This window comes from Anas acuta, chromosome 1, assembly GCF_963932015.1.
Source record: "Anas acuta chromosome 1, bAnaAcu1.1, whole genome shotgun sequence".
NCBI lineage: Eukaryota > Metazoa > Chordata > Aves > Anseriformes > Anatidae > Anas > Anas acuta.
The window spans coordinates 15,320,064-15,347,153 of record NC_088979.1 but is presented as its reverse complement, the minus strand read 5'-3'; the positions used below and the strand labels follow the sequence as shown (position 1 = coordinate 15,347,153).

At 38.2% G+C, this 27,090-nt stretch overlaps 1 protein-coding gene across 6 annotated transcripts in view; it reads left to right on the top strand.

The window, feature by feature from the left end:
* PDGFD (platelet derived growth factor D) overlaps positions 1–26,745 on the top strand; it is a 145,319-nt gene extending 118,574 nt beyond the window's left edge. For all 6 annotated transcript variants that reach the window (XM_068670257.1, XM_068670261.1, XM_068670260.1 and 3 more), the window contains 3 exons: positions 71–272; positions 11,887–12,101; positions 23,073–26,745. In XM_068670257.1, the coding sequence (XP_068526358.1) occupies positions 71–272; positions 11,887–12,101; positions 23,073–23,207 (552 nt within the window). In that variant the 3' untranslated portion in view covers positions 23,208–26,745. The remainder of the gene's footprint in view (positions 1–70; positions 273–11,886; positions 12,102–23,072) is intronic.
* Positions 26,746–27,090: the final 345 nt, after the last annotated feature.

Sequence of the window (27,090 nt, the reverse complement as noted above, 5' to 3'; positions counted from 1 at the left end):
TAATATTGTCAATTGTTTTGAGTGGTGTTGCAACTTATTCCAAGTACACTGAGATGTATGTCACTCTTAGGGGGTCTCCTATCCCTCTCCATCAGTGACTGACCCTACGCTCACAGCAGAAGCACTGGATCAGACCATTGCTGCATTTGACACGGTGGAGGATCTGCTCAAACACTTTAATCCAGACTCCTGGCAAGAAGATCTGGAGAATTTGTACACAGACAGTGGCCACCATTATCGAGGCAGAAGTTACCATGACAGGAAGTCCAAAGGTAGGAAAGATATAATATATAAATTTTGCAGGAAAAATAGGCTTTTCCTTCACTCCTCACAGAAATGTCTTAAGTATGAGATTCTGATGCCTATTTTCTTTTTGGGGCCATAGGACAAACTATCACCTGTTACAACTAGGAATAAGTCATTTAATCCTTAATCATTTTCTGACTGAGTAGGATCTCACCTGAGAAATCAGTATGAAAACTGCCTATCATTATGATAAATCCACAAACACAACCACAGGCCTTTGAGTAAAGTGCAGATGGTTCTCAGCTTCACCTTCTTAAACATTACTTTATGTTTAAGGCATGGGGCTCCTAATTACCTGCATTATCATCCTCTGTTAAATACCCTGCTTTGGGATTATTCTCTGTTGAGTGAGAAATAATCACTTTTATCACATTGTGTTTAGGGAAGCATCTGCTGCAGACACCTGTATGTGCAGCTGGTTTTTTAGGATGTGAGCATCTCACAGTTTTTCATTATGTTGGCGGCAAGCATTACTATGGTTTAACATCTTAGAAATTGAGCAAAGTATGCATTTCTGGGCTATGTTTCTTGTTTTCTTCTGTTAGTTCAAATAATCCACCAAATGGTAGAACAAAGAGATGGTAAGCTAGGAAAACCATACCGATAAAGAAACGCTATATAAAAAGTCATTCTCCTAGGTCATTGGTGGGCATGAGTTGGCAGATGTAGAATGACATTAGCAGTGGTCGGTATGCATGTGGTCATCCTGTCTTGGTGTGTAAGAGGCTAGTGGCAGAGGAGTGGGCTCTCCCATGCCTTTTGAACTTGGTGCAGGAGAATGACCGCAGGAACATGCAGTATATTAGTAGTTACACAGCCAGCTTAGGCTGTAGTTTCCAAAATGTGTTGACTATCTCTGCCTTTTGGTTCAGAACTTAAAGAAATCTGTAAAAAGCCCTGAGAACCCATCTAAAGAAAGTTGGCCCTCTTTACTTCACTCCATTTTAGCACATCAAAATTTTCAGGCAACCACAACACTCCATCTTTTGTGAAAAGATCACCTGACTGCAACAGCATCAGAGATCAGTTTGATCTCTTTTAGGGGTCTGTGAAACATGAAAAGTATGTATCCTATCCAGGCTGGATTCAGCACTGATAGACATGCATACCGAAGAAATAAAATTACTGTTTTGATTTTACTAAAGGTGATTAGAAACCTGGATCTTGTACTCTTTCTGCTCTCCAAATGTCATTTGATCCTCAGAGCATATTTGGCCTTGTACCCCATATGTATACATGACAACACATACATAGAAAATAGCATTTGATGCTTATGTAGGCTGATGACATAGGCTATAGGCATCAATTTGATTTTCTGTTACTGCTCAGAAAATTCAGATGTATAAGGGTTTCTTCATTATTGTTTTAATGCTTTTGGTTTATTTAGTTAAGATTTCATTCTACTTATTTATTTATTCATTTTTTGTTTTAACTACAGGAATTAACACAGGGGAGGGAGGGGGAATTAACACTGGGACGGGGAGGAGGGGAGAGAAATAAAAAAGTTTCACAACAGTTTTTCTTTTGTCTTCAAAAAAAGGTCAAATTCCCTAAATATTAGCAGCCCTCTGGACAAAAGTACCTCAACACATTCAAATCTTTAAAAAAAATCAGTTAATAATTTGTCTTTAGTCATAAACTTCTGACAAAGATTAAAGACTGTTTCTTGGATGATGTCAGGAGTAGCGAATAACTTTAACAAGTCTTTAAATTAGAAATGCCTGGTGGCTTTTAAACACAGACACTGTGGATCTCTGAGGAATGTTTATAGGCACTCAGATAAACTTGCAGTAAAGAGAGCAGTAGATTATATCATTATTTATTTCAGATATCTATTTCTACTTCCAGCTTGGGTTTTATTCTTTATCCTTTGTTAGAACAGCTGTGAGGTAGATTAGAACAATTTGATGTAATCTCTGCCTACCTTTCACAATATTTTCAGAACAGGTCATATAAATGATATAAATAAATTGGTAATGATCTCACTCCTATCCAATTCTCTGCCCATAACAAATTGTGCCAGAAAATTGCGTTTAAGAGGCAGTGTTGCTGAATATCAGTTCTGATAACAGAGATATATAATAAATGACATTTAAATGGTATTTTTTTCCTTAATTTGGCAATCAATAATTCACGAAGATAAGGATCATAGTTAAGGAAACAAGCACAGTGTTTTAGCAAAGCTTAAATCTACTGGGTCATGGGTTAGATGAAGTGGGAAAGTACATCAAGAGATTGCCTAATCTAACCTCCCTGCTCAAGGTAGGACCATCTGCAGCAAGTTGCTGGGGATCATGTCCAGTAGAGTTTTGAGTATCTCCAAGGATAGAGACTCCACAACCTGTGGCAGTGTCTGACCACCCTCAGAACAACAACAACAACAAAGTAGTGTTTGTTTGTTTGTTTGTTTTAAAATATTTAAGTAGATTTTCATATGTTGCAATTTGTCCAATACCTCTTGTCCTTTCAAAGAAGACTCTGGCTCCATCTTCTTTACTTCATTCATGCATTTATAGACATTGATAAGACCAGTCCTTCCCTGGATTCCTCCTGCAACATCCTTAAAGGTGAAGGCTTTGTTGATTAAATGTATCGTTATATATATGATAACCCTATTCCATCTACAATAACTGATCTCATACCTCTACAACACTGATGCAACTCTATTTAGTTAAATGTGTTGCATTCTAATTACACCACTCAGGTGGGATACTGTTATCAGATGTGCCTTGTTAATAACCACATGAAGTTTGAAATTTAATTCTACTTATGTTCAATGAGGTTTTCTGTTAGTCACCAGAGTGACTAACACACTAGTATAGAATGTAAATATAGAATCACAGTGATACCTAGACAAAATAAAAAGATAGAAAAAGAAAGGGGAAGATACACACTTGCATTTTTAAAATCCTTACATGAGAGGTCTTGTATAAGCTATAAACTATGGTGTACACCTTCTACAAGAAAATATGACAGAGTAGAGGTTTCAAAAAGCTTTGCAGTAGTTTTAACTGTACTCAAAAAGGTTTGCTCATCACTGATGCATTTTAGAAACTCTGAAAGTGTGAATATTCAGCCTTAGGCTCATCCTAGACTCTCAGGAAAAAGCAGGTCATACCAAATAAAGTATATCTTTTAAAGTAATTCCTCTTGCTTTGCTGTAATATGTTTTAGCTGACCTCAGTGTCATAGTAATTTGGCTGTTACAAATACAAAACTTCTCTAAAAGGCTATCACTAGCTATTGGGTTATTTTATACTGTTCTTAGCAAGAACACCAACACATATAAAAAAGAAAATGGCCATATTCTGCAATTGTGTTGAACTTCTAGACAAATAGGTCTCTGTTCTTTTAGGGAATCATAAGGAACATTTAGAAGTGTTTGAAGGGAATTTGTTCATCCAACAGTTGTGTTTTTTTTTGTTTTGTTTATTTTGTTTGTTTGTTTTTGAAAGCATCAGTGTATCTGCTTAATACTAGAAGAGCTCCTCAGACATACTGCTGTAAACAGTTCCAACTATCAGTTAAACATCATTTAACTTTTGCCACATGCTTGTTTGCATTTATCTTTTGTTATTCACTCTGAAGTTTTATATCTCATTAAAAATTCTTTAGAAGGTTTTTTTTTTTTTTTTTTTTTTTTAAGAGAGGAAAAGAGGAAGGAAGGAAGGAAGGAAGGAAGGAAGGAAGGAAGGAAGGAAGGAAGGAAGGAAGGAAGGAAGGAAGGAAGGAAGGAAGGAAGGAAGGAAGGAAGGAAGGAAGGAAGGAAGGAAGGAAGGAAGGAAGGAAAGAAGGAAAAGAAACAAAGAAGGAAAGATAACTCTGCCTGTTAAATGACCTGTGTTTAAACATCTAGGAAGAAGGAAAAGAGAAAGAAAAAGTTCGGTGTCTTATTAGATCCAAATGTCTAGGGGATGTTACATAAAGAAAAGGGTCATCTTTAGAATTTTTTTTTTTTTTTTCATAAATAGACCTAGGAAACAGGAACATCTGTGGATACATTCTGGTAATGAGCAAGACTACACATGCCTCTGAGATCATTTTCTGTTTGAGAAACAGTATGCAGGAAGGCTTTGGCTATCAGAAGAAATTAATCAGGTGGGACATTCTTGTAATAACATCTGTCTGCAATGACAGCTTTACAAGTTAAATAAATAAACACTTTCTAGCATAGCCAAACTGCTCCCTAGAAGGGGAATAGCAAGGTGAGACCACAAGTCTTAACAGAATGTTGCTGCCATCCACTGCCATACAGTTTCCCAATATCAAGCAAGTAGCACCATGTCCTTAACAATACCTTTTAATTATTACTGTTTACAATGCTCTAGGAAGAAGTTAAACAAAATTTGAACCCAGGAATGTCATTTCTCGGGGGTTTGCAAACAGTGGCCAATAAATTACTGCAGACATCCATGTACTCTTCCTTGAAAGCTTCTGGGATGGCTGCCAGCAAGTTTCAGTGCACCAGACAGGGAGTGCAGGCATCACAAATGCTGAATGCATGCTCATTCATAGCACATGTGAATATTCTGACTAGATGGAATGCCTTCTCAAGTAGCTGCTAATATAAAGTATTCCCTATGCTTAAAAAAAAAAACAGTATGCTTCGTATACTTCTTCCTCTCTTCCTCAGTTAGGAAATGCTTTATCTGTTGCATGCAAATAGCACACACTCATTCATTTCATAGTCTTAATCCAGATCTACATCCATATTCTTCCTCCTCTGTAATAAATGAGATCTTCCCTCATGCTTTACATGGCATTATTTTTGGCCACTGCAGTGAAAGCTTTTCTTATTAAACCCTTTTTTTAAAAAAAGCTAGTGAAATTTGCATCATATTATTTATCACTGGAATAAGCTGTTCAGTTCCATTGATTTCAATGAAGCTATGTCCATTTACGGCATTGATGGTTTGGCCTGATTTTGCTACTTGACCCATACCACAGCTGATAATTGGTTTGCTAGTCTATAATAAGCCTATATATTGTGAACATTGTTTCATGCAGACAGTTATAATCCCATTGAAATTCTGATCTCTCATTCTTCTAAAATAATAGTTGCCATATCAAGTAGATTCATCTTGGCATTGTGGTTCTGTAGTAAATCCAAATCACAGCATCTTTTCCCTAGTTCGTGCAAGAAAAAAATGGGCAGCTCCCAAAGTTTTCAGGTATATTTAACATAGTGATTATTGTGATATTATTAAGCATGTGCAGGGGAGCACTGATTACCTTTAACCATGTGTGCTGAAGACTAAAAGCCACAGGGTTTGATCAACATTTTCTATGGAGAATAATTTCATCGGCGTTGATGTATTTGGGTAATTTAATCAGTGGAAGATTTAACTGTTTACTGCATGTATGGGACTGAATTTTCCAACTCAAGCTCAACCGCACCATGTCTGCAGTCAGCTGCAGCACTGCTCTGAATTTCTTTGACCATTTGTATAATATTTCTGCACTACCTGACACAGCTCTGACACACACAGGAGTACAAATGCTGGGGATAAGGGGTGCAACAATACATTCATAGGTCTCCGAGAAAGTCCATGATGTATAGGAGAAATTTTTAAATGTCTAGGCAGAATAAAAACAGCAGCACAACCTTTGTTACAAACTGTAAATCACACATGAAAGGGGATGAGAGTCGAACTAGAACTGAGCTTTGGACCCATGTATGACACATAATGCTCGTACCACGCTGCAGTTCCATCACTTGCTGGTGCAAAAAACATGAGCAGGGGCAAGTAATGAGTGCACGTCTCTTGCATGTGTACATCTCTTTAGCTGCCAAAAAGAGTACAAGTGTTAGAAATTTCAGCAGGATTGGCAGTGGCTTGCTTGCCTTTGGCAAGAAGCCCAAGGTGATGTAGATTTTTGAAGGGGAGAATAGTCAGGGAGCCGTGCAGTCTCTGCACCAGTTTCCTATATAATGTGGGTAAATCCCCTCAATGAGAGTTAGGCATTTAACGTCTTTGAAGTTCTAAGCCTTATACTCTCTCTGCATACTGATGATGTTTAATGTTGGTCTATTGTCAACATAGTCTGGTAATGAATGTCATCCCAAAATCCAGTTCCACACATCCATATTGCCTTCAGAGCAAACCATAATCAGACTTTTTAAACCATATCTGTTCATATAGTTGATGATGTCGATACCTTTTCAGGAAAAACAGCAAACATGTAGACATCTTGGCATTTAATAGAACAATTTTGGATAAGCTCATCCAAAACTCTACCCAGAGCAGGACCAACTTCAAATTTAGAACAGGTTACTTAGGGCCTTCTCTAGTTAAGTTATGAATATTTACAACTAGCACACAACATTTTGGATAATTTGTCCCAGTGTTCAATCACCCTTATGGTGATTAGTATTTCTTTAGAGGTCCCTTGCTACGACCTGTGATTTTTGCTGTGCGTGTCCAAGAAGAGTCTGCCTCCATCCTCTCTGTAGCTCCTTTTAGACAGCTGGAGACAATTGTTAGAACCTCCCATAGTCTACTCTCCAGACTAAACAAATCCAGTTTCCTCAGCCTCACTGTGGCTGCTGTGGACCAGCTCCTTAACCATCCCGGTCATCCTTCACTATACTCCTAGTTTGTTGATCCTTCCCTTTTGCTGAATGAGGCTCAAAACTGGACACAGTACTCTAGATAGAGCCTCACAAGAGCTGAATGAAGGGGGACATTCACCTTATGCCTATGTTTCTCCTAATGCAGCTCAGCATGCAGCCTCTATCACTGCAAGAGTAAACAGCTGATTCATGTTCAGCCTGCTGCCTACCAGGATGCCAAGTCGTCTTCTGCAGTGCTGCTATTTATCCAGTGTGACCCTAGTCTGGACTGATGTTTGGGATTGTTCCAAGTCAGGTCCAGGAATTTCCATTTGTCATCACTGAACCTGATGTGGTTCTTGCTAGTGCATTTCTCTAGCCTGCCAAGGACTTTCTGAAAGGCAGCCTTGCTGCATACAGACAATTTTCCACAATTTGATTTCACTGACAAACTTGCTGAGAATGGTGTGAATACACCATTCTGTTCCTCAGGTCATTAGTGAAAATCTTTAGCAGTATTGGTTTTGTCATTAACCCCTGGGAACGCCGCTAGCAACCAGCCACCATTTGTACCTGGAATTGCTGGCCACTTTGTGTAAGCTCCCTTATCTTTCCAATTATCTACCCAATTTGTAGTCCACCTATTCCACTGTATCTCAGCAGTTCGGCTGCAAGGATGCTTTGGACTCCTGTGTCAAAAATAATGATAAGGCCAGGGTAGGCAGCATCCACTGCTTCCCCCTCCTCCAGCAAGTCATCTCATCACTACAGGTTCTCAGATTGGTCGCTCACAATTTGCACATGGTAAATCTGTGATGGCAATTTCCAGTCAACCTCTTGTCTTTCATGTGCCTGAACATTGTCTCCAAAAGGATTTACTTGTTTATTTTACAACAGTTATCCTGACTAGTCTGCAATTGCTCAAATCCTCCTTGCCTTGTAGATGGCCTTGACATAGTGTATAGGACTGTGAGTGAGGTAGATACCATCTCTTATACCTCAGCTCCAATCTGTAGCTGATGCATGAAGAAAAAAAAAAAAAAAAAAAAAAAAAAAAAAAAAAAAAAACACATGTAAAAGGTTCAGATATGAAAATGTTACAGCCATGTACATGTATGAATTTGGAACACATACAGTATTAAAATAAATCCTAGCAGACTGTCTTTTTAAGCAAAATCAGTGACCATCAGCATGGGGTTTCTCTCCTGTCCAGTCTTGAAAGCTGTGCTTCTAAACAAGACATAGTATCAGCTGCAGTCCCTCATTTCAGTGCTCACCTCTGATTAAGATCAGTGTTTAAAGGTAAGCACATGCCTTAGTGCTATTGAAAAATGAGGATGGATTTAAGTGTAGGATTTAAGAGGGAAGAAGGAGCAAACATTGTACCCCAAGTATCCAGCTTGCTGCTCCAGTACATCTTTTTATGTCTGCCTTGCCTTTAAATTGAATCTCTGATGCAGACATTCTATAATAATACTTCGAAGTTATTTGCATCCAGTCTACAGAACCTTTTAGTTCTAGTTTTAAATTAAGGACTCCAGTGGTTTCAGTCCTTGATAAGTAAAACAGCAGGATTTCACACCAATCACACCAAGGCTCGCTTACGTTTTAGTCACAGCAGTGAAGAGATGCATGAAACTGACTGTACTGTAAAATCTCATTGTTATATGGATGAGGAAATAGACTGGCTCCAGACAGTAAAACAATCCCAAGATAGGGAAAAAAAATGGATATTGAAGCTTTCAGCAGAGTTATTCAGAGAAAAATGTGTTCTTTTGTTATAGGGGTTGCAAACCATGCTCTAAAGCTAATTAGGCAATAGGAACTGTTCTTGAGTGTCAGCAGGATACTACTAGAGTACTGTACACGTACTTTAGAGATGTTGCACACTCACCTTGTCCCACCGAGCATTGGATTTCAGTAGAGCAGAGTCAGAAAGAATGTGTTTACCTCCAGACATTTTTTTTTTTTTTTGAGAGGATGATTTGTGTAGCTCTTAAACCTGTTACCTGATACCTGAGGTGTGATATGGCAAAGTGCAGAATTCACATCTTAAATGAAAGCTCTGGATTTGGGGGTCCTGAGAACTATTGATAAGTCATTATCAGAATTCTATGAATATGAAACTAAGGAGAATTCATGCAGTTGTATTGGAAAATTTCCCATACTTTCTTTTTCAAAATTAGTTCACCACGGAAAAATACACTAAAAATGTGTTTGTTTTTTTCCACTGATTGATTTCAGAATTCCTGAAAAATGCATCTGTTGAAAGCCTTGAGCCCTCGTCAAAAACAGCTGAGCTTTTCATATTGCATAAAGCAAGTTATCCTAATTATCTGGTTATTCCCTCCTATGCTTTGAGCAAGTCAACAGCTCTCCACGGTACTGACTCAGCTACAGTCTAAGAGATCCTGCAAAGACTTCTGAAAGTCATCAAAACTAAGCTTTTGAGGGCCAGTGAGTAAAGCCTTTCCTCCAGAGAAAGCCCTCTGCCAGGTCACCCTTGCCATTTAAATCGAGCAGCTTAAGCACTGGAACTAATATGTGTGACACTGTCTCTGCAGGAAGGACCCCACCCTGGTCCTTGAAATGTTGGTGCTGTCTCTCTCTGCCAGTCCCTTTGCAGAGACTCATTCCTGTGCTGATAACACAGCAGTGATAATAGGTATCAGCTCAATGAAGGAATGAGAACTGTTGAGCCTCAGGGGAAATTTAGTCTGTGATAGAGCACATTTTGTTCTGTCCCCTGGACATCTTCGCCTGGACAGAGACACTGGTTCACGTCGCCTGGGTCTGGGCCCTCTTTAATGACCAGGCTGTTGCCAGAAGCCTTGTTTGCTGTGTTACCTCAGTGGGAGGCATTGTAATCAAGGGCTGAATTAAACCTTTGAGCATTTTCTTCTAACTCAGTCTAGAGATGCACCATCAACATAATGCCATCCCTGTCCACTGCCAGCCTGTCCTGGTAGGAACCTACTGGTATCGATATCCATTCCCTTGGATTGCTGCAGGACAGAGTGTGGATGGCCTGGGCATTCCCCTCAAGAAATCTAATCACTCATCAAGGCAGAATATTTTCTGCTTTCTTTTTTCTTTGATTATTTTTCCCTTCATGCCAATCATTTGAAATTAATATTGGCCAGGTAGTGCTTTGCTTTATCTGCCTTGATGGCAGAGGTCCTGGTGAGAATGTTCAGAGGAGTGCGAAACACTTCCCTGTGAGAAGAATTAGCCTGAGAGGCTGCAGTGAGAAGGGGTAGCTTTGAAGAATGACAGTGGAGAACAAAATATCATCTGTTAAAACAAAAAAATCAATATTCCCTGGTCTTCTAAGTCCTGACTGTGGACATTTGGGATGTATTTTTCTCCCAGTGCATGAGTATACCAACAGCCCCATTGATTTTGTGCTTATATCAGGAGGATGATCTATACCTCTTCTGGAGAGATGCTAGCTCTCTGGACAGAACCACTGAGATTTCATGGTGAGATGTATCACAACTGCTATAAAATCACAATTTATCTGTTAAATTCCCTTTGACTGAGATAACACCTTGCCAGAAAACTGAAGTTGCTATGATTTTGTGTAACAGTACTCATGACATTTATGTACCCTTGCCTCTTGCATATCTGCCATGAACCAATGTGTATCTCAAGGCCAGAATGTAAAGGTGGATGATATTTACAAATCACAGCTTTTTCCATAATTTACTTTGTGACAAGCGCTGAGTCACGGACAAAAATGAAATGCAATAGTGCTCCTTACTTTTCTGGAGATTTTCACATGTTTATAGCACAGCACAAGCATAGGTGAGCTCAGTTCCAGAGATGGTGGTGAGCTATTAAAGATGCCTGTGAAAATCCGATATGTTCACAAACACTATACTGTTGTCTCAGTCCTCATTTAAACCATTCCTGTTTTGCTGTTTATATACCTGTTAGCAACTACTATCTGGAGTGGGAGGGGATTATTTTTTGTTTTCTGTACCTCCAGTCATTTTGTTATTTTTATTTGTTCACATTAATTTATCTTCTGATTGTAATTTAAGTAGTGATTTATCACTGATAAAAAAAAAAAAAGAGTGATCTGTCAGTGAGAAACTGTTTCTGATTTTCATTTTTCTATTTTTTCCTAAAATCCTGAAATGGATTTATAGAATTTTTTTGAGTTTTATTTTAGCTTTGCAAGATAAAGCTAGAAACAGCACTTAAACTTACAGTTGATCGTCTATAAGTCATTTTTATGGTTGGCTTTAATACTTGTTTCCATGATACATCTCACAGAGACACCAGGCATTTTAAACATCAACCAACTATTGGCATTCAATGAAGCTCATTAGTTTTAATTGTATCTCTTTGTATGTCTATTATAACAGCACTTAAAGGCTGAAATTAATATTGTTCAGATTGATTTAGGCATCTAAAAGTGAGGTATGTAGACTCTATCCACAAACAATACAGACAGGCAATTCAGGAAAGCAAGGGGTGTCACCTGTCTTAACGGCCCTTTTGAGGAAGGGATGAATCCCTCTACAAAGGCATTTCTCTACTGGCCAAAGGAAGAGCCTTGTTTAAAGTGTTTGCCCTTTATATGCCTACAGTTGGGCAAAAAATTGTGCCCAAAATAAAAAATTACATCATCTCAATAAGTATAATCAGGGAAGGAAGAGAGTGGTGGAGGTGGAATCTCTCACACAAGGTTTCAGCAGATAGGAAACAGAGCAAATAAAATAACCAGTCTTGAGCTTTCAAGCCAATATTTTATTACAAGCTTTGCCATCACCTTTAGAGTCTGTGTGAGCTCTGCCGCGGGAGTTGGTGTAGGAAGTATGAGAGACGAGATGACCACCTGTAATGACTTAAAATTGGTGTGTTTATGTTTATCTAGTCAGAAATCACTGCTGTACTTCATGTGTTTTCCAACCAGTGCCACATCATTTGGTGTTGTTGGCTGCCCAGGGAATAGTATGAACTGGATGGGGGGAATGTCTCATTCAGTCCCTACTAATGAACTCTCTTTTGCATTGCAGTTGACCTGGACAGGCTGAATGATGATGTGAAACGTTACAGCTGCACTCCAAGAAACTATTCTGTCAATTTAAGGGAGGAACTGAAGCTGACAAATGTAGTATTCTTCCCTCGCTGCCTCCTCGTCCAGCGCTGTGGAGGAAATTGTGGTTGTGGGACTTCGAATTGGAAATCCTGCACATGTGTGTCAGGGAAAACAGTGAAAAAATATCATGAGGTATTTTTACTCTTTTTCTTTTCTTTGGTACCTCTTTTGTTTATTTATTGCTTATGTGAATTCTGAAAGCTTTTCTCAGACCTATGTGTGCAGCCATGTTATTTATCATGTTGCATCTGCAGTGTGAAGATGAGCAAAAATTGCTAATCGTAGTGAATATTTAAGAGAATGCTCACTGTGATCAGTGTTATTCCTAAAGTGAAGGTTCTGCCTGGGCTTCCAGACAGGCTCAGGTAGCCTGAGGGTGGAGCATCCCTTAGTCAGTGGCATTGCTATTGCTGTCCATGCTAGATACCAGCTTGGTGCCTCGTGGAGCAACTTTCACACCTTATGCTGCAGTAAGCAGCTGTACACAAATGAGCAGTGGTTACAAACAACTATATATTTTTTTTCATTTTTTTTTTCAATATTATTTTTTAGTAACACAGAGATATGTTCCTTGAGGCATTTAACTGTGCTTCCTCTTGGTTTACACTGTATCTTTTAAACTTATGATCATGCTAGGAAATGACAATTAAGTAGCTTGTAAACTCTCTTCCCTTCCAGATTTATTACCCATAGGAAGCAGCTGAATATTTCAGCCTTAGTTTTTTTCCCACTCAGCATTTTTTTTCATGCAAAACTCTGCATGAGAACGAAGTCCATTATATTTATTTGTAATCCATTCAGAACAACAAGTTTCCCTTGTTGGAGCGAACAAGGAAAGAGAATTAGAGATAATTTTTTTATTCTCTCCTCTGAATCAGCATTTTCAAAACCAGACAGGAACAATATTCACCAAGTGAACATAGGAAAACTTGAAAGGAAACTTGGTATGATCCTTTCAGTGTCTGAAGGTATGTAGCTGTGTGCCATGTTGACTTAAGTTTCTGACACATATCTCTTTTAAGAGCTTTGATTTGCCACTTGGCTTAAGTCTTCAGTGAAAGTGAACTTCGTGGACTTTTAATCTGGAGGTAATGTGTGCTCATAATGGCTTTAACTTGGGAGAGCCTAAGGCTGAAATAGCAGAAGTCTGCTGAAGGTCAGACTGTTTTCCTCACTGTGAATGGTGAGGTTACCCTTTTCCAAGGTAAGAGAGTTTTCTCACAATTAGCTGCAGCATATGGCATACTCCACATCATCTAGGACTAGAGAATAGTTAATATTTTATTTAATTTTAAGCAAGATGCAGGGGATGACCCTGGTAATTACAGAGCGGAAAGTCTTATCTCAGTGGTAGAAAAGTTAATTGGAAAAAAATTAATAGGTATAAAACACCTAGATGACTGTGAGCTGATAAAATGAAGCTAGAATGCCTTACATATGAATAAATATTTATACAGCACCATACCATTGTACAAGAATGCTAAAAGGCCTGGCACCTCCTTCAGAGAGCTGATGGTCTACCAGACAAGATCAGTCATGGATTTGATAAATAGCAAAGCAGTGGAAGAGATGAACAATTTGCTACATAGGAGTGACTATCAGTGGGTGTCCCCGGTGTGGGGATTAAGTGTTATTTCATGTATGATCAGTCCAGAAGGAGGTGAACAGTGAGTGGCAAAAATGACAGATAACACAAGAGATAAAGTACTCTAACAGCATAGAAGGCTGCATGGGTTTTTCAGAAGACCTGTGAAACTACATATAAATACAGTTTAGAAAAGCAGCAAGCATTGGGACAAGCGATCTCAACTATTTATTCATATAGCACTGTGCGTGAGAGGGGAGGAGGGAGAAATGAGGGATGGAAACTGGACCAAAGGTCGAGTAGTGAGTCACTGTGAAGAGCTTCAGGAAAACATTTGTTTAGCACAGAGGTAGTGGGAAAAAAAGCAAGTGACAGTATTCTGCAGAAGCAGAGGTGAATAGAGAATAGCACACCAAGTATTTGTGTGCTATTATATTAGCACACAAATTTCTTATTAACTATATTAGCACACAAAATTATATCTTACTACGGCCACAGATAAATAGGTGGGGTACTTGTATGGATTTTGACTGTTGGTGCTTAGAAGGATACAGGCAGAAGCATAAGAGATACATAGAAGCAGAAAATATACAGCAGTGGAGATACAGCAGAAGACACTTATCAAAGGCATTTTAAGAAAAGTGGTTCAAAAGTTTGGAACAATTGCATTTAGAAAAAAAAATATCAATAATAAAGGACACAGTAAAAGATACAAAAAAAAAGAAAAAAAAAAAGAAAAAAAAAAAAGAATACTACCTACAGGAAATTCAGGTCTTCCCAAATAATCTCCTTTAAAAAAGACCAAGTGCAGTCAAAGATATTGAAATAGAACTAATTTGAAATGATAAAAAGGATTTTTTTTTTTTTTTTTTTTTGCACAGTAAATCTATATGAAATTTCAAAACTTAAATATAAGAGTTGGGCATAATTCAAATTCAGAAGGATTCTGAGAGAATTAGAAGCAAAATATAAGCTAAAGAATCTTGTGTCACATCTGTGTCAGAGCTTAAGCCAACTATTGACAGCAGCTAGAAAAAATGTTGGTTGCAAACATGTTGTCAAGTAGTTATTTTTTATCAGCTGTTTGGGAGCATCTGGTACTGGAACACTGGAATATCACACCAAGTGGGTACTGGTCAGAACCAAGATGTCACAGCATACCAAATTAGTCACTAAAGTCAAGAAATTCAATATTAACATTAATACACCACTGCTTATTTATTTCACTGGTCCTTTGTTCTCTGAAAACTGTGAATTCAAAGCAGTGTTTCAGCTTTAGCATTGAATGGCTTTTGTAAGTTTAAATTTCAACTTAATCCCTGAGGGATGAATTAACAGCTCACTGAACAGAAATTTAGCCAAGTGGCTGCCATTAAAATGAGTGAAAGTCATGCAGATAAATTCATATATGACATACTAAGGTATATCCATTACTTTTAGTCCACAATATTTTCCACTTTATTATTATTATTATTATTATTGGTAGGGGCAGGTAATCAGTTTTATTCTTTATTCATTTTCAACTCTTTAATTTTATTTAAATGTCTGGCAGTAAAAGTGCAGAGGAGGGGCTTCTCGACATGCCGATTTTAGAACCATGTATCTGCTTTACCCTTTTCGAAGCCAATTTGAAACCCACTAGCTTTAATCAAAAAGCCTTTAGTTGCATGACAAAGGACAGAGTTTCACACTTTAAGAAGTTCCCCGGAGGTGTTAATTTTGTTAGAAATATCTGCCTTCCGCTCCAGGAGAAGGTCAACCAGATTCAAATGCAAGTCTCAATTACTTTGATGCAATTGCAAAAGACACCAAAAGTACAAGATAGTGGAGCAAAGGAATCGTTTATAGCAGCTGAAACTGAGTTGCGCAGATACCATTTTTTTTTTTTTCTTGCCAGATGAAATTCGCCTAAACACTGTCCTAGAGTTTCATCTACCAAATTTCTGGACCCACCAAAGCAGCTCACCCTACACATAGATATGTTTGTTCTGAACAGTAAAAAAATGACTAGAAAACACATAACAGTTGTCTGTCATTTCTGAGCTACCCTGCATTCTGCATGAGGAAGACAAACAGGCAAATTTTCCAGAAGCAATGGGCTGCTTTTCATCTTTGCAGCCAGTGTCTCACAGTAGCAGAGCTGCAGCATGCAGGCAGCTCTGGGGACACAAACGCCCGGCAAGCGTGTTGAGAGGCTTAGAGTCCAGAGAGATTTCAAGGTTATCATCTTATGCTCATGATGTTTCTTAGTTCCTACTCAAAGCCTTACACTGTACTCATCACCAAGGTCTCTGAGCACTCCCTCCTAGTATCTCAGGACTAATAGCAATCACATTTCCCCAAGCTGCTACTGCTGCTACAGTTCCTTGAACAGACTATAGCTCTTTCCTATCACGCCCAATTGTAAGAAATAATGCAACAGCGGGGAAAAAGAGAAAATGAGACTGCCTCAGTAAGGGGTATATTTTTATTTACTGCCCTGGGAAATGCTAATAATAAGACCTTGGGGCTTTTTTTTTTCTTTTTTTTTTTTTTTTTTTTTTTTTATAACTTGGAAGTCTGCCATAACTTTACCAAACTACTCAGCAATTTCCAGAAATAAAAGGGTTCGTAACTTGAGTAAACAGCTAGTTTTATGGGTGTTTTTTTTTTTTTTTTTTTTCTTTTTTTTAACAGAGTCTTGTGATGCTCTTTGGTTTTCCACAGCTTCTGGGCTTGCTTGAAACGAGAGCTCATGGACAAATACTCATGATTTACCACATAGTTAGTGTCACAAACCCTGCAAACCAAAAAGGACAAGGGCTGGCAACTTCTCAAAATGCCCTTGACAGCCTACCAGAAGAGATCCTGAGTTACGGTGCAGGGCTCCATGCAAAGACAAAGCAAATCATGGAAATGAATGCAGTACTCCTTAATCAAATACTCACATCTGACTTGCTAAAGGGAAACTGAAATGAAAGGATGTTTTCTATTGCAGTGCATTTCTTCAGAAGTGCCTGCAGCTGCCCTTTAAGGAGAGAGGGACTCTGAAGCTGGAGACGACCCAGCCCAGAGAGGCCAGGACTTGGTGCAGCTAGATCTCCAGGAGTGCTTGTACCTCACAGAAACATGAAATCAGTATCCCCATCTTATTGCTGTAACTGATGAGATGTTAAATGAGTTTCCGTGAGGAATAAACACTTTTAAGGTAGCAACCAGAATTTGTCACTGTGTATAAACCTCCACTAACACTGTACTCTGGAACACAGCTAAAAGACACGTAAGGAAAAATAAAGTGGTGAAGCTGATTGCATCTCTCTTACCTACTTACTTTCTCAATGGGAAAGATTGATGCACTTTTCACTGTATATGTTGCTTTGTTCTTCTGTTTTGTTTGTTTGTTTTTGCAGCATTATAATATATTTGAGTTTCATGCTGACTGGAGTTTGCTTTCACAGGACATACATGCAAATAATTCTCAACCACAAGGTTTATATTAGTGTTAGTATTGCAAACTCCTAACCACTCACTGCCCTGGAAGACGCACCAGGCACCTTGAAGTACCTGCACAGCACTGAGCCTTTACACAACTTGCTGGGGCACAGAAACAGCTTTAGCCAGACCCAGCACAGTAAAGGGGGAAACGAGACAGTACAGAATGTTACTGGGGAGGAATGAACACAGGAGAAAGTAAAGAGATGATACGAGACTTCAGTAAGACAGAAGAATTCTTGCAATGTATTTGCATTTAACTAATGCAATTTGGTGTTGTCTGGGCTTTTTTTTTCTACTTTCTTTCTTCTCTTTTTCCACAGGGAAGTGAGAAGCAAACCTTAAGGAGGCGCTTGAGAGACCAGACAATAATTCTCATGCTGTCTTAACACAGGGAAACATAAGATAACTTGACAAAGATAATGCAACAAAGGAAATTGATTGAGGGATTAAAAAGAGCTAGCATCATCAAACCAATGTGCAAGGATTGTTGATTGGTGTGATTGTTGTATGTCCTGGAGGTGATAGTACATGTACGAATGAGACAAAAAGATTGTTATGGTAATAAAGGCACAGAATTAACCTAACAAGAGTTAATACATAGAAATATTGTACAAGAAGCTGCAATGGGATTTATTTGGAATGCAAATGCAAGGAAACAGAATGAGTCAGAAATGACTGCTAGATTGCAGGAGGAGCAGTGAGAGCAAAGTAGTGCAGGGAGAGAATAAATGTTGATTTTTGACTAGATTAAAATGAAGGTTCTTGGGATGACATCTGGAAGTTAAGCTAATTAGACAGCTGCAATACAGGTCTGGGCAGACTGAGGCAATTTGGGAGCAGGGAACACCTGTATCTGTCAGTGAAAAGCAATAGCTGGAGCCATAATGTTTGACAAGATGATCAAAAGTGAGGGTCTTGTTGATGTCAAGTACATAAAAAACATTGTAGCTTTGGTGACTCTTTCAGATGCTTGAGTTTTAAGCCAAGTATTTTTTCCCCGTGTTTGCTGTGCTACAAACAGTTGTTTCTGATTCATACAGATCAAAAAATAATAATTAAAAAAAAAATAAATAGAAGCAATAATCCCGACCACATTTAATAATCCCTTAGTTGTAGTGCTACCACCGATCAACAAAAGAACCCTTTTTTATTTTTTCTTGTTCCTGATATCCTATAATTATCCTGAGTAAGAAAGAATACAGCTTTAGGTCTGTTGTTATTTTAGGCTACATTCCTACTAGAATAAAGGTTCTTATGCTAAATTATGAACCACATTCCCATGATGCTGGCTTTCTTATGCTAAGGGTATAGCTAAACTATGTGTGACCTTGGATTAGATAACTTTTAGAAATTGCTGAGTAAGATTTTTCATCTGTATCAGAACTTGGATCTCTGTTGATGTTTTGGACTTTTGATGTGTCCTCTTTCATGAGCCTCAGACAAATGTAATTTGGTTTGCATGCTAGAATGATGGTATTTTTAGATGAGCAAAAGGAGATTAGATAATGCTGCATAGCTGCAAGTTAAAATAAATTCTGCAAAGTACAAATTTCACTATCTAAAATAGCATCCAGAGTTGCTCTCCATCCTCTGTCACTGGAATATGAAGATATGAAGCTAATCAATATTTGGTAAACTGTAGTCATGTTGATTATTTGTAGTCTCTTTAGCCTAATCAGAAAAAAAAAAAAAAAAAAAAAAAAAACTATTTTAAATGAGGCCTTAGATCTTCATTGTTATTTAAACTACTGATCAAGAATTTAACAAATAACATTAGTGAAGTCAGTATAAATAAATACTAATACATAAAGTAAATGATAATAAATTAAAAATGGATATGAGCAATTAGATACATTTTTCTTGCTGCTGTTATAAGTGTTGGCTGGGTTCCCTATTGCTCCTTGCTTTTTGTTAGAACACAAATCACCTAAAATGGACTTCTATGGCTAAATGTTGCTTGACTTCAAAGGCAAATAATACTTGGTTAGGAAGGAGTGGTTTTCCCCATCTAGCTCTACTCATTTAAAGCTAAGAGTCCAGCCATTGGGCTCCTCTATTGGTCAATGGAGTTAGCCCCACCACACAATTCCAGAGACAGGTGTTTCAGGTGAATTGTTCTACAAAATTACCTCTGTTGCTGCTTCTACTGAAGAAGTGCTGGTCATGGGTCACGGTGAAGACACCATCTCCAGATGGGTCCTTTCCGCAGCCGACATTATCTCTCTGCTCTCTTTAGCCCTCGAACAGGCCCTGCTGATTCTGACATAAGGTTACAAAGTATTTTTATAGATCTGAGGTTAAAGGGGCCATTGGCCTTGACCTCCCATGCTCCACAGTCCACTGGAGAGCACCTTACTGCCCCAAAGAAAGCCCCAAGCTTGTACGATAGACTTCCTAGGAAGGCTGCTGTTTCTTGATGTCCTCGGACTGAGATCAGAAACCACTTAGCTCCTTGGAGGGCTGTCCAAGTGTTTAGTTGCCCTGACTTAAACAGCTGTTGACTAATTCCACACTGAGTTTATCTGGCTTCAGATTCCAGGTGCTGTTTTTGGTGATGGCTTTAGTCTTTAGTTAAGAGAATCCTTCTCAATCTGGAATCCAAATTTAATGCACAATCAGTTAGTAAGACTCCTGGCAGAGAGCATTTTCTTTCTATTTCCTTCACCACCACCACCACATAAAATTATGCAGTTGTCACAGTCATTTGACCCTGAAACTTCTCAGATGTTCAGTCACACCTACAAAAAGTGCTGTCTGGCATAGTGGCATGTTCATGTGGTTATCCACATGTAAAATGTAACAAAGCACTGATTCTCTTTCTCATATTACCTATAAACACTGAGTCTAGCTCAGATGTTAAGTCCCATGTATTGCTTTTATATATATACACACACTGTTTTAATAGCTTTATGACCATAATTAACTCAGTGTTTGATGAGGGTGATATGGCTGTAGTTACATATTCTTTTTGAGGCAATGATCTGAACAGCTGAGGCACTGCATTTTGATTAGTAGTGACAGACATTGCTCCTTTAATTTGAAAGCTGCAAACATTTTTTTCTACCACACAAAATAAAGCTTTTGAACATTCCATGTCCTTCCTTATATCCATATTTTTATGGCAGAAATGCTTCTGATCTCATCAAAAAGGGAGCAATAAAGGGTCCTAAACAAAATTTCTTTGAACTATTTTCATTAATTCAGTAGTTGTTCACCTTTAAGGAGCTGACCATGAAATGAATAAACAGCAGCTATTTTCAAAATAAAGGGTTTTCTTTCAACTACTGTGGTCACCAGAAATGGCCTTATTTCCTGATTCTTTTCAATTCTCTGTATTTAGTTGAAACTAAAACTATTAGATGGAAGCTAGACTGAAAGCTTTGAACATCAGTTCTGTGATCAGCTATTAAAGCAGTCCAATTTCAGCTGTGTTCAAACACTTCTTTCCTGTCTTGTCTGAGGAAATGTCTGCCAATTCATTTTTCTACTCTTATCAGCAAAGCCCATATACTGTGCTCGTTTCTTAATATAAAACACAGGGAAAATCCCCAATCTGTCAGGAGGTCTGTTAGCTTAAATACAGCCCACATCTTTGCTCTCATCCGATTGCATACTTTCATTTGCTCTCAATTGAAAAAGGCAGATCTACCTACCTACAATCTTGCAAAGAACCAGTCGTCTGAATTTGTCAGGTTTTGATGAAAGTCTTCCTTAACTAAAGAATTCTATCATGGGTTTGGCTTCAGTAGCTGTACTTCGTTTTAAAAGTCTGTTTTCCCTAAAAAAAAAAAAAAAAAAAGAAAGAAAGAAAGAAAAAAAAAAGGCATGTTTGAAGATGCAGTCTGTTTTGAGCTCTGTAATAATCTCAGTAGCCAGATTACATTCATTTCCTTTCTGTTTTGGATGACAATGTGGTACAGTGAGTTGTCTGGGATCAGGATTTAGGGCCTATATTGAGGCAGTCAGTGTTCAAAATTCAAATCCATTATATTTTTTTCTTTGTTTCTAATGGCATGTCTCTACATTTCTAAAGGTTTCACAACAGGTGAAAACACCATATCTGTACTTTGCTTAGGCACAGTCCTTCCTCTTAGTAGTACATAGGTTAAACATGAATTATATCACAAAACGGAGGATGTTCAGTGTTCCTCTCTTTTGTTACATCCCACAGCCTTCCTACCCTCCAGGCATTACCAGTGGACAACAAACTGTCTCATCTTGAAGGCTGCTCACCCTTCCTTTCCCCACCAGCTCTCCCAAACATTCATGGTTAACCTTTGGCAAGTCATTCAGACTACTTTCTGGGGCTTCCTAATTCTATTGAAGCTGCCAATATTTTGTCAATCTGCTGTCCAACCCTTTTTCCTTCTCCTTCCCCAAATCATTTCAATTCTTGTATGATGTTTTGAGGTCAATGTACAGAAAGTACTTGGTACAAAAATTAGGTTATTCCTTGAGTGACAGCATGATCTGTTAATTAGGGGGTCTGTTATTCAGTCTTGAAGATGTAGGTGCTTCTGTGGTTTAGACACTAATGGGGCTTCAGTGGTCCACTCCCCAGCTGATCAGTGATTTTGGCAGTTCACAGACAAGATGGATTTCTCTCCACCTTTTGAACAAGCAAGACAAATCTAGATGGTGTCGAAGTGCCTTGGCCAAGCCAATATGGCTCACAACAGCCATAGGGATGAGATGATTGGCTCTAGCATCTTACCAGCGCATGGTTTCTGTTTTCTGGAATAGCTTGATTGAATTGCTTTGGCAACTCAAATGCCACTGGTAGTCTTCTACTGATCTGTAGAGAGCCTTGAAGAAATAGTTTCATATTCTCCATCCAAGTTTGATAATGATGCATAGCTTTCTGTGGAGTGTGCTTTGAGATTTAGGGAAAAAATGCTATAGGAGAGTTAAGATGTTCTTGTTTTTTTATTCAACTTCTGTACTTGATCAAAACTAATACTTGAGTTTTAGGGCAGTAATTTGAAATTATTACCTTTTCTGTTAAACTACTATAAGCATTTCAACAACTAGTGGTGATATGAGCTTTTAGACAGATACTCAACCTCCAATGGTGGGCTCACTAAGCATGCCCAAGCAAAATGCCATCCTCCTCAACCTTTGCCAGTCCCTTTTTCACATACATATGCTATCCCAGAAGGTGAGATAGGACTCAATATTATGGCTGTTTTCCACATCTTCGCACCATTTTCTATGAAATCATATATTCATATAATAATTTGGGTTGGAAGACATTTCTGGGGGTCATCTAGTCCAATCTCCAATTCAAATCAGGGAGAATTTCAAAGTTATAAATGTTATGAAAGGTCAGATTCTAGAGAAACTCAGTGATATCTGGGTGAATATTTTGCACAAGCTCCATTCATATCCTTTTGCCTCCAACAGGCATTTCATTTTTGGACCAATTCTAATGATGTATACTTCAGAACTTTAAAAATGTTTTTAAAAATGTTCCTTGTTCTTTAGAGCAGAAATATTACACAAGTGAGAGAAGGGACAGAACAATTCAAATATGTATGGGACTGTAAAGACAAGCCAAAGGAAACATGCTTGATAATCAGCATGCAAAGGGGTAGCTCTGGACATGGTTAGGGAACTGCACAATACAAAGATAACTGATGTAGAAAATAATCCAATCTGTCAAAGCTCCAGGACAAACAATACAGCAGGGTGTCACAGAGTGGGGAGAAAAAAAAAAAAAAAAAAAAAAAAAGCTGGAATTATAATAAAAATATGTCCCAATTAACAGAAAATAAAATCTGAGCTCCAAGGCTCCAAGGTAGAATTCAAGAACCATTCCAGTCCAAAAGGGGGAAACAAATAAACACCAAAGTACAAATATATTGCCAAGACAGACTACCTGAACATTATCTTGTGCGTATGCAGGTGTATGTGTCCACGGGAAGGGGTGTTGGTGCAAGCTGCAGATGAAGCTGGTCAGGGTGGTATCCGTAGGGCCCCAACACTCTCATCCTTTTATTTCTAGCAGCATTTTCTAATTGATGCTTTTCTCTTAATTCTGCCAGGTGCTGAAATTTGTCCCTGAGGCTGGGCATCCTCGAAGGAAAGGTAGAACCAGGAACAACATGGCTTTAGTAGATATACAGTTGGATCACCATGAGCGTTGTGATTGTGTCTGCAGTTCAAGACCACCACGATAAAACAAAAACAAAACAAAACAACAACAACAACAACAACAAAAGATAGAAAGAAAAGAGAGAAACAGAAACAGAGAAAGAGAGAAAGAAAGAGAGAAATAAAAAACCCAAGACCCACTAATTGCAGCTTACCAGACATTTACTTTTAAGCGGGATTGCTCTGAGGACCTTTATTCACTAATCACTTGAACTTTGCTATTAACCTGCCTTTTCAATTAGCAAAAATGATTAAATGATTGTTGTGTTTCAGTATAGCCATGTTGATTAGTGCCACGGCAGCTAAACAGGTATATCATAGATTTATATATCAACATCCAAGAATATAGGGTTATGGTTTTCTATAGCTAGATTCTGAGGGTTGGGATTTCAAAAGCTCACTTACAGTCCTTAGGCACACAATAATGCCCACTGATATTGTGGTAATGAAAGAGCATTTGTTGTGTTTATGCACATCTCTCATTCAGTATTTCCTATACTCAAATTCTGCTGCCATTTCTACTTGCTGAACTCTCCTGACTGGCAGTAGGGTTTTGTGGGTATAAATGAAGAGAGAATTTGAGCCTGTATGATTGGAAAATGGTTAATTCAGCTCTAAAAAACAAACTTCCCAATGTTCCTTCCCAGCACAGTGAGATGCAATGAGGAAAATCCATGACTACATGAAATACAACACTAGTAGAGTCAAATCTCACTGTCTGTACTTGAGCAAACCTTGTGCTGAAATTACTAAATGCTTTGTGTAATCTGGGACACTAGTGGTGGTAGGGGGTACAGAGGTGGGTACTTTTGCCACGATGACTCCACACGAGCCATCGTCCATGTGCTTCTGCAAGCACACTGAGATGGGGCTCCCTTCACATCCCCAAGTAAATCCCTATGGCCTAGGCCTGATTCTGATCTCTACCCACCTGAACTGGACTCCTGCCACTTGCCCTGAGCAAGTTGCCCAGGAAGGGCCCTCTCTATATGAAAAGCAAGATAGAGCTTCCCCAAGTCCCCCCCTCACTGTATTTGGGGGCGTGTTGTGTCTCCTCAAGCAGGTGATTAAATAGGGCACTTGTTTGTTGAAAATATGATTTGTTTTGCAGTTGTGTTACTGGGAAACTAAACTGTGTTTGAGATTTAATTATCGTTATGTGGTTTGGGGTTTGTTTGTTTGTTTGTTTGTTTTAAATATGGATTATTATAACTTTGTCATATATCCATTAATCTTAGTTATCTGAGGCTAGTTGTCTCACTTCAGCTATGTGTATTGCCATGGTTAAACTGTTGACAGTGAATTTCTTTTTGATTGCATTTTGCTGAGGCATATTAGCTCATTAAGCAATGTCTGTCTGTCATGGAAAATGTGCATCATTTATTAACTTCCACAAGAATATTATTAAACACCACCTTGTAATAAAATAAGCACTTTACAAGCTACAGCATAGCTTCCTATGCCTTTTAAAATATTATGAAAGTGCTCTAGATGAAAATAAAATAAAACAAAATAAAATAAAATAAAATCTTTCCAAAATAGCTTTAAAGGCTTTAAAACGCTGCTCCAAAAGTTGTTCAGTGTAAAACACAGACAGCTTTAGGTCTGTGAAAGAACTGGAGTTCTTTCATGAATGTAACAGAGGGAATGGGGTGGCACATTTAATGGCTGAGGTTTTATATTTAATAGCAGACATAGACTGCATTGGTCCATCTTGTTTATGTTGCCTCTTGTGTTTCTGCCTCTCTGAAAGAGCAAAGTAGTTTGACAATAGTGTGTCATAATTAGTGAAAACTGTTATATGCTATAGTATAATATTGAAAGCCATTAAGGTATGTTTTAGCAATACACAATTTTATGTTTCATAATGTGCAGTATTGTTCAGACTTAGCCTATCAGCTCAAGTATTTTATAAGTGTTTTTTTTTTTATAATTTTAACAAAACTTTACTGAAACATCCCTTAGAAATGTTGTGTTGCTTTTCCTCCTGTACGTTAACATTTAAGATTCAAAATGTGTGGGGTTTTTATTATTATTATTTATATTAATTTTTCCTCTCTGGCTCCCAGATGTCTATTTAAAAATGCTCCCAAATGCTGTGTTGGGAGGTGATTCATCATTTTTCACAGCAATTCATTTTAAAAGAACAACAATGTAACCAAAGACTGCTGGCTTCACTTCTTTTCAGGGCTGTTTAAAGAAGACTTCATTCTTTTTCTGTCTCTAGCTTTATAATAAGATTGACCCAGACCTTCCATAATTTTCAGCTAATTTGGAAATAAATTTGCATGTCAGACCTTGACAGTACTGATTGTTTATGAGATACTCTTTCTAATGCATATTCCTGACTGAATTGTGCTTGAACTATGCTTAAGCACTCTAGCCTAATAGTACCAGTGGTAGGAATCATCTGTCTCACATAATTTTGTGCCTTGAGGGGTCCTTTGATTCCCACACATCACGGGAAGATGTGCACCGTGTCTGGCATCTCCCATGCTCCTCTGCTTGCTCACCTGGTCTCCATCCCCACCAACTCTGTCTTGGGAGGTGTTTACACCATCTAATTTTGGAGATCCACCCTCATCGGAGAGCCAGAGTCACTTCTCCAGGGAGCAAGGAGAGAGATGTTCTTACAAAGTATGCCATAGACCCCAGAGATCACCCAGTATGGGAATTTTCTCTCTCTTTTGACTGTGTAGAGAGATTTAAAATCTGATTTGAGCATCTAAAGGAGATACACCAAGGCAGATGGTATGATTACTCACTTTAAAGACTAAACAGCCAATAGTTTTGCTAACTGATTTAGATTCAGGCAGCAGTGGATGTCAGGATCCAGGAGGAAAATTCAGCTGTAAAAGAGTTTGGTATAACAAGGATTATCCTCTTGCTTAATGTTGGATTTACTTACTTAAAAAGAGGCTAAACTTGTCACAAAACATAAAATGTTTCTCCTGTGACACTTAGCAATGAATAGAACCACTGACCAGGACTCACTGCTTCATGCTGCCATCTGCCATAAAGACAGCATGCTCCAGGCCAATGCAGAAGAGTTAAGGATAGGTTTTATGTTGCAGTGAGGGGGAGATAAAAAACATCAACCGAGTAAAACTTTCAAACTCCCTGACCCCAGCCTGTAGTGAATCTGGCAAAATCAAATACCAGCAATTTTTTTATTTATAGCAGAAATTGCAGAGATGTTTTTCCACACCTATTTTTTTCTTTCATTTATGTAATAAATTCCATGTTGTTTACATATTGTTTTAATGTAAAAAGCAATGCTATTAAAAAAAAAAAAATCTCATTCATTTTTATTGGTGGAATTGGGCACCCTAAAATATATACATTTTCAAAGCAAACTCAAATAGATTCTTAATTTCAAAGCCACTTGCTAACTTTTTATTTAGTGTATTCTTCTGGGATAAAGCCTACTTTCCCAAGTGCAATTTATATATATTTTTTTTGTTATTTCAGTTAAATGCAGCTTTTGTAGCAGTATTTTTTACTTTATGCAGTATGTAATGTGTCTTATCTTGATGAAAAATAAATACTGCTTTTGAAAGAAAAGTGATCTTTTTGGGTGATCATTCAGAATTCAGATGAATTAAAAATGAAATTTACTGGAGGACATTTCCACAACAGGACATCATCCATGCTGTCTCTGAGATTTTTAGTAGTCATTCCCAAGAAGAACATAATGGAAAAAACAAGGTGTGATTTTGGGATAATCAGATTTAAAACTTACTGCAAAGCAGCAGCAGTTTGACTGAGGTACAGCATTTCTGATAAACATTAGGGTGATCCCCTGGGCTTGTCACTACTCTCAACCCCCATGGGCTTGGCCATAGCAGAGCTATCCTTGCTTGTCCTACTGAAACTCAGCTGCTTAATAGCAAAGTAGGCTCCTGCTGG